Source organism: Cyprinodon variegatus, unplaced genomic scaffold (assembly GCF_000732505.1).
Source record: "Cyprinodon variegatus isolate N-32 unplaced genomic scaffold, C_variegatus-1.0 Scaffold871, whole genome shotgun sequence".
NCBI classification, from domain to species: domain Eukaryota; kingdom Metazoa; phylum Chordata; class Actinopteri; order Cyprinodontiformes; family Cyprinodontidae; genus Cyprinodon; species Cyprinodon variegatus.
The window spans coordinates 225,703-240,213 of NW_015151324.1; the positions used below are offsets into that span (position 1 = coordinate 225,703).

The 14,511-nt window shown below is 34.8% G+C and overlaps 1 protein-coding gene across 1 annotated transcript in view; it reads left to right on the forward strand.

Moving 5' to 3' along the window:
• kcnq1 (potassium channel, voltage gated KQT-like subfamily Q, member 1) overlaps nt 1–14,511 on the forward strand; it is a 68,877-nt gene that overhangs the window by 29,046 nt on the left and 25,320 nt on the right. The window contains exons 6-9 of the mRNA XM_015397563.1: nt 3,442–3,582; nt 11,056–11,166; nt 13,648–13,743; nt 13,924–14,040. Coding sequence (XP_015253049.1) covers nt 3,442–3,582; nt 11,056–11,166; nt 13,648–13,743; nt 13,924–14,040 — 465 coding nt within the window. The remainder of the gene's footprint in view (nt 1–3,441; nt 3,583–11,055; nt 11,167–13,647; nt 13,744–13,923; nt 14,041–14,511) is intronic.

Here is a 14,511-nt window from a genome sequence, read left to right on the forward strand (position 1 = left end):
GCCTCAAATACAGATTTGGTGCTGCAGGCACAGTTAAAGGGCTCCACAGCGCTTTCTGCCAGAGTCGTGGTGCAGAGGTAGCCCATTTTCCCATCAATGTTTTATGTAACCATTTTTTTTTTTAAATCGATACTAAGAAGTGAAAGATCGATATTATATTGGGCAGCCGAATATCACGATATATCGCCAAAACGATTATTTCCCACACCCCTAGTCAATTGTGCAATTAGTCTGTGTATTTATGCTCTGGTTTTTGTTTGTTAGGCACTGAGTCTTTGTCTAGCATCCATGTCCCTGGTGAGCTACTCTGAATTATTTTTGTGCTTATGATACTTTGGGATCTGGCACCTTAATACTTATTTTATGTGTAGGAGAACTTTTGGTGTTACCAAACATATTTTTGTTCTATTTTCGATCCTTTGTACTACTTATTTCTGAAATGCCCCAGGACTTCTATTGTGGCTCTTCTGCGTTTTTTTTGGTCATTCAACTGAGTTATGGGGAAAAATAAAAGGACATCTCTTGACTCCCATCTCTGCACTTAAATCTTTTCCGTCTACCATGACTGTAGTTCAGTGGTTACCACTTCCACCTGCCAAGCCCACAACCTAAGTTCAAAGCCTGGGTCGGTCCTAACATCAGCTTGTTCAACAGTCTGATGGCGGTGGCAAAACTTTTGTTGCAGAATCTGCTTTGACGCACCTTCCCAAAAAGCAGCAGTGAGAACAGTCCATCTTTGTGAGGGCACACTGATGATCATAGGGCTCTGGTGTCTATGCCTCAGAGCTTCCCTTCCAGTTCTTTTCCTGGGAACATTCTGCTTAGTTTGACCACTTGAATACTACATAAAAAACACTAATAACAGTGGTAAAAGTTTAACAGAATTTATTCCAGATCAGATCGACTCAGAACAGAGAAATTGCAGTGTGTTGGCAAGCTGTGGGCTCAAGTGGTCACCATGCAATGGCATCCAAAGATATAAAGTACTTTTTAAAACACACAGCACTCTTTGAAAAATGAGGGAATTTTGCAAAGTCTGAAAAATGTAACTATGATTAATAAATCCTAAAGTGTAAGAGATACATATATGAGTGTTAGACTGTGGAACACATTGCCTTTGATAAACAACTTTCATGTTTCTTCAAATAATGATGTGGCCATTGTGATAATGTAATAAAGTGAATCGTTTTGAAAGCTCTTAGTCTGAGGCTTTTTCAGTGAAAGAGCGTTTTACTGCCACCAAATTACCCAGCTGAAAGGAAAAACCATAATAAATATCGAAATCCTGACATAATCCCTACGTTTTAATTTATGATTTGATTGTGGAAAAGTTGAGTGAGTGAGCAGAATTAGTTTGCCATGAGTAAAATCCTTGTGCATCATAAAGTGACACACTAGCGGCACAAACATTCTGTCAATGACTTCAATTATAAAATCAAAAATCTGTAAAAAAAAAAAAAAAATGTTAAAAAGATTGAGGCATCACTGAATTAAAACTGTAAAAGATTTTTAAAAAGCTGAGCTAATAGAAAAAGGTTTCAGAAATGTTTTAAAAGTTGAATGGTTGGTTGTTGCTGAAAATATAAAGACCATTCATGTCAGTAGCAGTGAAATTTTGCAGAATAGGGCTAAATCTTTCGAAAATTATAAAATATATCACTACTAAAAGATATAGCTGAACGTTTTAGAGGTGAGATGGTGAAAATAGCAAAATAATTTGTAGGAGTAGATGTGAATCAAATGTTGAAACTAAGAGGAATAATAACAAAGAAAAAAGAAATAAACAGAGAAACAGCATCTACAAACTCACAGCATAATTTTTGGTAGTTATTTATTGAGGCTGAAATATTATGGATAAAGTACTTTTTTTAAATGCAGCATAAAGAGAGAGAAAAGCACGCTGACTTTCAGTCTAATTGAGGCCAGAAAAACAAAGCTGCAGGGGTACAGATTGTGTTTGTACCATTTTCTCATTTTCATTTGCTTCCTATTTTTTGCTGTTGCAGTCAGTGGTAGTACTTATTCGCTCCATGGGCAATATTGGTTTCACCACCCACCCACCTTTTTTTTTTTTTTTTTAAGCTGCAATACATTGCGTTTGATATGTTACCAACAAAAAAAACAAAAACAAAAAAAAGTGCCTTGAATACTTTTCACATATCTTTTTTATGGATCAGTTATTCGTGTTATTGATGGAATCAAGGACAGTGCAAACACATCCACTCTCAACTCTGTCTTCACTGTAACTACTGTATATGGGAGCAATCAGTGCAACCTGATCATATTCTACAATTTTCTTTTACTTTATATTTCCTGTTTTCCAATACACCTTTTAACATGACTCATGTGAAAATAGTCATATAAAGGGGATACTGTTTTGTTCAAAATAATGTTGGATCTTGAATTAAAAAAATAAAGAAAATGTCTGAATTATTTTAATTTGCTTCATGTTGCCCATTATCTGACCCAGCAAATTTATACACATAACTTTTAAGTCACTTAAATTAAGTCATAGTGACATTAAGAGGTCACTTTTATAAATTCCAGTTAGAATCTAGCTTGGAAACTATACAGTTAAGTTCACTTTATGAATTAAGTTATGATTAAGTTGGTAACAGTTTTTTTTTTCTTAAAAAAACTCATCAGTTCTATCGAGTGAGCGACTTTGCAGAAATAACTCTGCCTAGATGAGAATTTAGCTTTTAACCTTGCACCATTAATTGCATTGTGTTGTTGTCTTTGCAGCAGTCTTTAAAAATAGTATTCAAATAGAAGTAAACAGGAGAGCTTCCCTTTAAAAAGAAGTATCCTTGAGAACAATTGTTTTATGATGATGGCCATTTGTCTCGACTGACCAGGGATTTTCTAAGGAAAGCAGAACTGCCTTGATTTCTTCGGAGAGGCTTCATCTTGAAAGAGCTCAGCATTTGGTATGAAATTGGAGCCAGTTATAAAATCTAAAGAATAACATTGTATACAGTTAGAGGCAACACTATCTCTACTTTTTGTTAGATGGGGTAATTATTTCTCTAACAACTGATAGAGTTTAATAATTATGTTATTTTTTACGGATTTTAAAGACAGCTAAAAAGAGGCTCTAAATCAGATAAAATATACTTACATTTTTATCAGATCTCCAACTACAGCATTAGGGAGCACAAGGTTTTTTTTGGGCGTTATAATTTAGAAATACTTTAGAAGTGAAGCAGGTCATGTATAAAACCCTCTAAAATTAGATCTAAATAACATGACTAGGTCCCATATGTACCTTTGTTAACATTTCTACTGTGTATTGCGTATAGATCTTTTATGTAAGCAAACTGACACTATAGGCATTCAAATAAAAGTATAAGTGCATTATACATTTAGAGGTTACCTAAAAATAGTGAGTGGTTGATATAAGTTGGAAATAATTTTTATGATACTTTGTGTGTATTTCAGGAGCTGATCACCACTCTGTATATTGGGTTTCTGAGCCTGATCTTCTCCTCATACTTCGTCTACCTGGCAGAGAAAGATGCAGTTGATTCCACAGGTTCCACTGGCTTTGGGAACTATGCAGATGCTTTGTGGTGGGGAGTGGTAGGTCTACCCATGTTGGTTTTTGCTGATTGTATATATATTTGTACAGTTATTAAAAAAAAAAATTAAGCATACAAGTGTTCCATCTGTAGTACTTAAGAAGGAAAGTAGCCTAGCTGATGCACTTAGTGAATTGTTAGCAGGTTTGACTCACTCTATTAAAGCAGAAAAAGATGGCAGTTTGCTGATCTTGAGTGTAGTGTGTTTCAACAGCCTACTAAAGAGTAAAACAGGCCCTGAGATTTTTTTGTGTTCCCTTCATCTTTACACCATCTTGAATCTGTTAAGAAGCTGCTGAAAACCCATTTATTTAGTTTAGCTTTTATCTGGTTTTAGGCTATATGATGTGGCCTATATGCTGTTTTTATTTTGTTTTGTTTTTATGGTCATATCATTGTGAAACTCTTTGTTGTTTTTTATCCTTTGAAAGATGCTATTTTAATAAAGTGCACTTAGTAAAAGGCATCAGCAATGACAGTGATTGATAGGCAGTGGAAAAAAACAATCTCTATTGCCTAGAAATCTGGAAAGGGTTAGAAGACAATTTCTGAATAATTTTAAGTTAATCTTTTTAGAGATGAGGAAGAAAATATTCATAAATTAACATTTATGATAGTTGCCAGTCTTCCGAGGAGTAGATGTCTCTGCAAATTTACCCCTGAGTCAGACTGTGCCACTAACAAAAATTGTAGTATATCAGATGCCACTGCAGATCTTAATGACATACTGAATCAGTCATTTAGCAAAATGTCAGCTCTTCTGGAAGAAGGACACAACTACAAAATACAAAACAACTCATGACAAATGTGAAATCTTATAATTATGTGAGTTATAGAATTGTGCATCTTTTTTTAAAGTACTGCATTCATGCATAAACATGTCATTCATTCATATGAAATTTCTACTTGGTTTTATTTATACACTTTGGTAGTTCATCAACTGTGTTAATGATCGTGCTTAAATAATCCAACAGCAAGGGAGATATTTGAACTTAACTTTTACAAATGTTCTAAATTGGGGTTTACATTCATATTTTTTAGACCAATATAGATTTGTTGTCATTTAATACTAAACTACACCTTCCCATCATGCTGACTCCAGAGTAAGACTCTAACCTTAGGTAACCTTTATTCAGTATACAAAGTATTCAATATAACACAAATCATTACATTTAAAAAAAATGTAAATCTGAAATAACATCTGGTAAATAGTGCAGGACTTTTTTGTGATTTATATTTACTGATAATTAAACCGACTTTCCAAAATTATCTGAAGTAGGTCATTTTAATTGATGCCTTTTCTTATTATGACCCATAGCAAAATGGCTGATTGAAATGAAAATCAGTGTAGAAAAGATGCATTTCCATACTAACGGCTCCTTTACAATATGGAACTCATCTGCATCTACTCATGAAAGAGGCAGACATTAACCAGCTGAAGAAGATAAAATCTGAATCCTTACAGCATGTTCTGTCTGAATTATGAGTTATTGCTTCGTGCAGAGCATTTTAGTTTCTGGTAATGCGCATGATTCACATTGCAGTGAAAGCAAATAAGATGCTGGGTTGCTAAAGAGGATTGTTAGTTTTCCACAGAGAGGCATAGTACTTTTTGATAATTTCCTGCTAAAACCATTTTTTTTTTGTTCTCAATGAATAGTTGTTTTCTTATTTTCTTCTATGTTTAGAAGGAAATGTTAAAGTCATACTGAAAGTTGGTTAAATGTTTTATAAGTTTGTGCTGCATCACTGCATGTTCTGTATATGGGCTTGGAAATAGTTGGAGACTATAAAGATGTAGTGATTTTTTTAAAAAGAGACATGAGACTGTTTTGTTTATATTGAAATGGTCAATATAAACCATTTCAATAAATATAGGGGGAGTGTTGGCCTAGTGGATAAGAGCTCTGAGAATGTTGCATGTACCCGGGTCGATACCCACAGCCTCCACTCTGGGTTCCCGAGCAAAACCCTTTACCCCTGATTACTTCCCAAGCGAAGTATGAAAATGCAGACAATGAATTTCCCCATTGTGGGACAATAAAGGGATGTACATTACAATATTGTGGTAGTATAACAATACTTTTAACAATGCCAGTAGGTACTGTAGGTTTCAGTTAGTCCTCATGTTTATTTAAAGCTTGTTAAGAGTATTGTTTGTTTGACATTTGGGCAGAAGATTTGATTAAGAGTTACCTTAAATCATTATTTTATGAAAGAAAACAATATTAAGATAATTATTGTATATCACCATACAGCTCAATATATTAAGATATTAGTTTTGGTTCACATCTGCAAACAGAAAAAAAACCCTACTCAAATTCATTGTCATATAGTATCCAGAATAATAATAGATAACATACATTTTTTAACAGTTTTTATACAAATACAATTGTTTGCAAATCTTTTTTAATTATACCTGCAACGATATCAAACATGACAGTTACCTAGAACATCCCAAGGAAAAATCTATAAAGCTAATTTATTACAAACAAATATGGGTGGGATTAAAATAAGAAAATATATTAGGGAATTAAACAAATTAAAATAAATCAAATTAAAAATAAAATAAAAGAAATAGAAAAAGGAATATAATGCAGAACTATAATTTATTCTAGAAAAATTAATGTTTTTGCTCTAGTTGTCTGTATTAGTTTTATGCAAAACCTTAAAAACATCAAAAAGTCTAACTTTATAGAGGAAAAAGATGAAAAATGTCATCACAAAATAACTTTTTTAGAGGGAGGGTTCATTGTAAGTTTATCAAAACCAAACATCCTTAAAGCTGGGACAACTTCCACATTACTTTAAATAAAGGGACTGCTGTTCAGGAAATATTGTTCAGAAAAGTATTTTTGATTAGGACACATGAAATGTAATGACCATACGGCAATTTTCAATGTCTCTGTTGCCTTTGCACCTTTTATTTTATATAAGCTCAACAAAAATATAAATGCAACACTTTTGGTTTTGCTTCCCCTTTTTTATGAGATAAACTCAAAGATCTAAAACTTTTTCTACATACACAATAGAACCAATTTCTTTTGTTCAGATAATTCATCCCACATCACAGGTGTGCCATATGAAGATGCTGATTAGACACCATGATTAGTGCACAGGGGTGCTGTGACTTCCCACAATAAAAGGCCACTCTAAAAGGTACAGTTTTATCACACAACACAATGCCACTGATGTTCGCAAGATTTGAGGGAGCGTGCAATTGACATGCTGGCAGCAGAAATGTCAGCCAGTGTCTTAAATGTTAATTTCTCTACCATAAGTCGTCTCCAAAGGTGTTCTACAAAATTTGCAGTATATCCAACCAGCCTCAGAACGGTAGACTGCGTCTATCCACACCTGCCTAGGACATCCATATCCAGCATGTTCATCTCCAACATCGTCTGAGACCAGACACTCAGACAACTGCTGAAACAATCAGTTTACGTAACCAAAGAATTTCAGCAAAAACTCTCAGAAACCATCTCAAGGATAGCTCATGTAGTCTAGTATCTTGTTTGCAATTAAGGATAAAACTTAGTACCTGTGGTAATGTGTCCTGAAGCATATTCAGTAGTGATCTGTATCTGTTTGTAGTTGCACATGCACAAATGAGCTGTTTGTATGGATTGTGCTTCTCATATAGATTGGGCAGTGACATGGCATCTGGCCAAAGTTTCCTTATCAAATCATTCCATTGGCTAATCTGAGTGTACACACTGATTTATGATCTGGGTTCCTTGTTGCACTCTCAACACATCCGCACAGTAATCAGTGTGAGCCATGAATTATTGTCCCACATTGGGAAATAATTATTCTTGGTGCACCAAGGGCAGGGCAGTCTTTCACAAGAGGTGATTCAGAGCTCAAGCAGCCCATGATGCGCCGGATGGGAAACATTGTCCTATCAGCTGTTATTTTTAATGGAATCCTGTCTATTACCACCTAACTTGTATTTAGGGGGTATCCTAAGACAGACTTTACCTCCCAGATGTGCTTACACTATACAAGAGCCTCTTCCTCTTAGCAGTGCAGAAGCTTCTGCTCTTTTTCCGAATACCATGGACGATGACTGATGCCATATGAATCCAAAAGGCCTAAAGGAGAGCACACTGCACTCCAAAAAAAAAACTCAAGCTCCTGAATAGGTAGATACTGCTCCGACTGTTCCTGTAAGCAATGTTGTATTGTGACACCAGTGTAGTTTGCTGTTCAGGTGAACACCTGAACCCCGAAATTCCACAACCCAACAACTACACTTACCTGCTGAGAGCCTGACTGATCAACTGCTTAGTTATGTAAATTAATGAGACTCTCGTCCCTTGAGACTCCACTCAAACCTTTTGGAGTTTAAAGAACTTTCACAGAGATGCGAAAGGCGGTCTGCAACTGACCTGAGAAGTACACGAGCAGAGGATGTAGAATCTGGACTTGATACTTGCTGTATTAAAGTCTACTTTTTCAATTTCAGTTCCCTGGATAAGCACTTCTGTTGGTGTGAAGGGTCTCTGACTGGAAGTCCACTAGCAGTTCCTAGGTTTTCCTCCAATTGATTAAGAGGTCGCTCTGCTGACACCATTCAACACAGTTTTAAGTTAGATGTTGGTACTTTCTTATGATGAGGTAAACTATGGCAGAGTTGTCCAAGAACTGGGGAGTTGCTGGAGAAGTCTAAAGTGTGGAGGGTAAACAGGAAAGGTGCCAGGACAGTTTCCTGCATGGTTGCTGTACTGCAAACCAGCCTCTCAGTAATACAGCCCTGTGTCCTCCCATATTGTAGCAGCCAGTGTGTTATAGTCCCAATCAAGGGGACAGACAGTAGTTAACCACTGACAGCTCCAGCCTGTCCCTCAGAATTCAGTAAATTACTGCTTTATAGCTGGGGAATAGTTAGTTTGGATATTGTTGAATACTATAATCAATAACAGATTTGCTACTGATCTTTATTTATGAACAGATTTTTAAAGTATTGTTCTTTTAAAGTACCTTTACTACCCTAAGGCAGTATTTCTTGAACTATAAGAAGTCAAACACAGTATGTGTTTTATCCGAGTTTTTGTTCTTGAAGTAGGAGTGGGTAAACTCGTGGGTAAATCCAGTGGGCTGCTAATGCAGGCACTAACACGAATATCGAAGAGAACATGGGATGAACTTCAGCTTTCTAAAAACTCCAGGGTCTGTTAAAAGCACACACATGTTCAATTGCATCGATAATCTTTCTTACATAAATGAAAGTTTCTGTTATCTGATATTTATCCATTTTTACACACAGTGATTTTGTGCTCTTCTACAGCAGGAACATGGGAGAGAGAGCCAAAGAAGATAAAAGTTCAATAATAATGTGGTCAGAAAGACGGTGAATTTATTTGACACAGCAGGTGTTGTCTTGAGCATTTCCCTCTTGTTTGAGATAGGTCATGTCTTAAGGACATGATGATTTTCCAGGAATCACAACTTATACAATATATTTATACCGTATATAGATAAAAATACAATCTGCTTAATTTATTTTTTATCTGTGTAGTAAGGCAAGGCAATTTTACTGATATACAGTAGCATATAAACAATTTAAATAGCGTATATTAATAAAAACATGAAGAGGATAGAAGTGATGCATTAATTACAGAATATTATATGAAAAAGTTATGACTGAGAAAAATTGAAAAAAATATATGACTATTCAAAATCAAACAGACTAGAAACTTATAGTGTCTGGATAACACACTCAAAGGCTCCTCTTTAACAATGTGTTTTATATACATTTATTTAAAGTAAACTGAGGGTTTAATAATTTTTACAGCTTTCTGGGAGTTTATTCCAGATTACTGGTGCATAAGCATTAAAATGTGTTTCTCCATGTTTGGTTTTGTTTCTGGGTATGCAGAGTAGAATGAACCTGAAGTCCTTAGAAGTCTTAGTGGTTGATCCACTGACAGCAAGTCTATAATGTATTTTGTAGCTAAGCCATTAATTGATTTACACACCATCTGAAGTATTTTAAGTCTGTTTGCTGACATGTGGGAAGCAAATGTAATGATTTTAGAACTAGGGTAATTTGCTTCACTTTGTTTGTTTTTGTGAGGATGCAGGCAGCAGTATTCTGAATCAGCTACAGCTCTGAAGACCTCTGAAGACACCTTTGCAGTAATCAATTTTCTTAAGGATGAACACATAAATTATATTTATCATTTATTTTTTATTTTTTTATTTGTCTGACTAAGAAATGTGTCCTTTATTCCCGGAGAGGTTTTTTAGATGATAGAATATCAACTTTATTACTGACTATATCTGCCTTTGAAGATTCAGGTCTTAGTCCATCTGTACACCCAGATTTAGCCTGATCTTTGTTTTCTGGCTGTATCAGTGAAAGCTGTGTACTTACTTTTGAAAGCTCTTTTTTGGTCCAAAGACTATTATTTTATCTTGATTTAGCTGAAGAACATTCTTGCAGATCCATGCATTAATCCAATGCTTAAAGAGGTTTAAAGTCACCTATAATGTACAGCTGTCTGTACAATATGGTTATGGTTGCTTATTGTTTTTACAATTATCTAAGTTAGGGGAAGCATGTAGAGATTGAATAAAAGGCCCCTAAAAAGGATCCTTAGGAAACACCATATGTGATTTTTGGGGCCTCTGATATAAAGTTACCTATTTACACATTAAAGGTCCTGTTCTACAGGTAGGATTTAAATCGGTATGCTAAGTAGAGTGATCAACAGTGTTGAATGCTTCACTAAGGTATCTATGTAATTATATGAAACAATAGTGATTTCTTTTTTATAGCACAGATTTATATAAAACATTCAAATATAATTTTTTTAAGCATAGGTTGAAACTAGGTGAAGATATTGTTAAAAGACAGCTAGACGGGTTTCAAGATTCAAGTTTCTACACCTGTTCGGGAGGCTTTGTATATTTGCGTATATTTGGATACTCAGGCATATACCACTTCAAGCCATTATTTGAAACATACATGATTGTTCTTATTTGCTATGTGGTGATGTTGTGAAGGAGAGTTGTGTTGATCAAGGTACAGAAAAAAGTTTGTAAGTAGCATAATAATTTGGAAGTTAATGATAGACTTACAGAAGAGTGCCCAAACACAAAGACAAAGAAACGCTTAAAATAGGCAATTATGCCCTATTTTGTGGGAGTGAATTACAATCCAAATATAATTAAGTCCTGGTTGGTTTTTTTATCATGCTTTGGGAAAAAATTACCAAAAAAAATCAAGTAAATTATAGTTCTGCAAGGTATTGTAGACTGACCATAACATTATAACAACTGCAAAGTATAATGCTTGATGTGGTAAACTTTTGTACCAGAAAATCCTTCACATGTTTCTTTTTTTTATTCAACTTAAAACTGTAAAGAATTTTCATATGAAGTTGTTTAAATTTATTAGTATGCTTGTAGGTGTTGTTTTCAAAATCAAGCAGTGATGAGATTTTCTATTCCTGCTTTTATTTTTAAGGTGACTGTGACTACAATTGGCTATGGAGACAAAGTACCACAAACCTGGATTGGAAAGACCATTGCATCCTGCTTCTCAGTGTTTGCAATCTCTTTTTTTGCCCTGCCTGCAGTAAGTGGAAACATTGAGAGTGTTTTCTTTGTTTTGTGAAAATGCAAATGATTAGTTTTGAAGGTCTTGTAGTAGAATTATAATACTGTAAGCTATAATCCATAATTATCTAGAAACGAATAATAGATATAACAGGCACAGCTAACAAAACTAAAAGCATGACTGTCTGTCAGAGATGGATTACGTATTCAATGGACAGATGACACATGAAAAAATAAAAGCCATGAGTTAAATTAATTGACATTTGAATTAAGTCCACAGGTGTGCACCATAAGCTACTAAATTATAGACTCCCAGGCATATCAACCAAGCAAGCAAACATTTGGTTTGTTGTTTTGCTCCCCCTGACACTGACTGGAAGAAATTTTCCCCTGTAAAGTAGTTAAAACTAAAGTCGGTATATTGGATGTAAATACACACTGTCTTTCTATTTTGCTTAAACAAAAAAGGGTCATTTAAAATAACTATATGAACTGTAAGACATCAATAACTTACTGGATTGTTAACAAAGAGGGACAAAAATAGTTCCAAATCTAAGGCCATGCTTCTTAACCCTATGAATTTTTATCCAGGACAATTTTTAGACATAGTTACAGTGGCAAATTATGTTGAACAGATTAGGTTATCTACAACTATAAAATGATCAAGAAAATCAGTACACTACCTAAAATATGAATGAGTATTAGATCATAGAGGGAATAAGTGTCAAGCACCTAATGATTTCTGAAAAGATTATCTTGGACTTTATTTTTATTTCAGACTGAATTGACCAGACTGGATTGACTCACTTGTTTAGATCTACAGCAGCCTCATTTAATATAGTGAATGTTATTTTTTATTTTATTTCTTTAGCAGTGGAGGCTTATGCTTAGAAACCACTCTGACTAAGAGTCTTACTTACTGATTTCTAGAGAAAATGCTCCCATTAACAATGTATCTAAATATTTAATACTTATGTAAGCAGCAACATCTTAATGCAGTCTGTGTAAATTTGTGTGCCTTAAATTCTGTTCTTCAGTAAAATAAAATGTTTTTTTTTAAATCTTCATCTTTAGTTTTTTTTTCAGGTCAAATCTAAAGGAGTAATGCCAACATTAAATGTTGGGAATTATATATCCGTGCACATTGAATTGCTTAAGCCCCTGTCACATCTTAACCATTTAGCCAGACGTATCAGAATCTTATAAAATGCTGGCATATGCTGAACTTTCTATGTGTTTTTTCAACTTTGGGTGTATGCATAATGAGTTCACAGTGTATGTGTAACAACAGCCTAACTTATGCATAACGCACGGCAGCATAATGCCCATGAAACGTCACACGCCAGTGTCCTGAGGGGGGCACCAATGTGTCCGGAGGCATCCGGCCTGCAGAAAAAGATTTCTTTGGTCACAGTATTAAACTAGCTGCTGTTTACCACCAGCCTAAAAAAAAAAATAGAATAAATAAATAAATAAAAACAAAATGAAAGAAAGAGGGTTTGTAGTCGCAGCAGATTTGGCATCATGTCTGCTGTGAAGTTTGTTGGTCGTGGCCATGGGTGTGAACACAGAGAGCATCCCTCACACTCACCTTCATGCTCACCCTATGATGTTGATGAAGTCTGGAGGAGTACAGATGTTTTCCTCCTGTGAACCCCTTTTATACCAAAACGCTGCCCTGAACCAGTGTGTTTCAGCGTACTGCAGCGTGCTTCAGCATCGTCATAACTTATACAAAACGTACCCATAACTTATCCAACATATGCCAGTGTGTTTGCCAGATATTCCATACGTCAGGCATACACTGGCTAAATCGTCACAGTGTGACAGGGGATTTACTTCCAGCTGAAGAGATAAAGCCCTAAAAATGTATGCTTTGTGTTGCTGTTTCATATTTCTGCTCTGATCTCTGTTCAACGTGTTTTGTTCTCACTGTTGTTTGTTAGTACTTTTATATAATGGTTATATCATGATTTTAAAGGCTTGATGTAAACATAAAGAAGCATGTTAAAAGAAGTCTGACATGGGTTAAATAAAGTTGCCTTTATATACAGAATCTGTAGTAATAGAGGTGAGAAACATCTATCCATCCATTTTCTCCTGCTTAGTCCTTACCAGGCCCACAGTGAGAAACACCATTTTAATATTTTTAGTGACAAGTATGAACTATCTACTCCTCTTGTTCCTATAATATATTTAAAATATGTGAATATTTTGAAAGTGTGCTCAGATTAATTTAACCAGCATTTAATATTGTCACTGCCTCTAAAATGTAAAGAGAAAAAGAATGTTACAAAAATAAAGTTGACTTCAAGAATCATACATGGTATTTAACATAATATTTATTTAAAAATAAATCTAAGATTTGGAGACTGAAATGTTTTTCCAATTAAGCATCTTATCTACACTCTTTCTTGCTAACATTCATGGCCACGTCTGTGGGATAAAAATGAAATAAACAAGAAAAAAATCTCCTCTTTGTTGTTGCTGTTGTTCACAGGGAATTTTAGGCTCTGGCTTTGCCCTGAAGGTGCAGCAAAAGCAAAGACAGAAACACTTCAACAGACAGATCCCTGCAGCTGCCTGTCTCATACAGGTAAAAAACACAAAAAAACAACAAAATTCAAAGAAAATCTCAGAAAAGCTTGGGGCTGGGTCCTAACTCTTATTATTTAGACCAAACTGTCATGCATCTTTTTCTGTCTCTTTAAAAATGTGGTCAGGGCTGAAGTATATCCTGTCTTTGCAATAAATTTCTATTTCCATGCCTCTACAGACATCATGGAGATGTTTCGCAGTGGAGAACTTTGATTCAGCTACATTCAAGCTGTTTTTGAGAAAGAAATCCAACATCCCTGCCTCCTCTCTATCCACCCCCAAGCAGAAAAAATTGGTAATAGTTTTAAAGATTTCATTCCTCTTCTTTTTATCACATTTTCAGATAAACTCACTCAAAAAATATAGTTTGAAGGGAATAGACATGTAACTCTGTGAATTGTGAATCAGGACCAGTGAAAATGTGAAAGTTTATTTCCTTTTTTGCAAATGTTTTTTCTTTTTTTTTAATCCGTTTTATAACATTTTTCTCATGTGAAGAAAGAGGAAAATATAGGACAGAAAGTGCAGCACCATTTGCAACTATATTGGAGAGACTTTAGGAGCTCGCATAAGAATACTGCGTAACTCAAATCCCTTGATACTCTTCAAACTATGTCACACATTGCAATTCTTGTGACTTGGATTTTAAAAAAATCATACCGGATTATGCTGATGACTTGTGACATTTAATTATCTTCTTGAGGTAGGTGCATTTAACAGAGAGCAATTTTTGAATAGGTTTCGAGGAAATACAGAGAAAAGACAT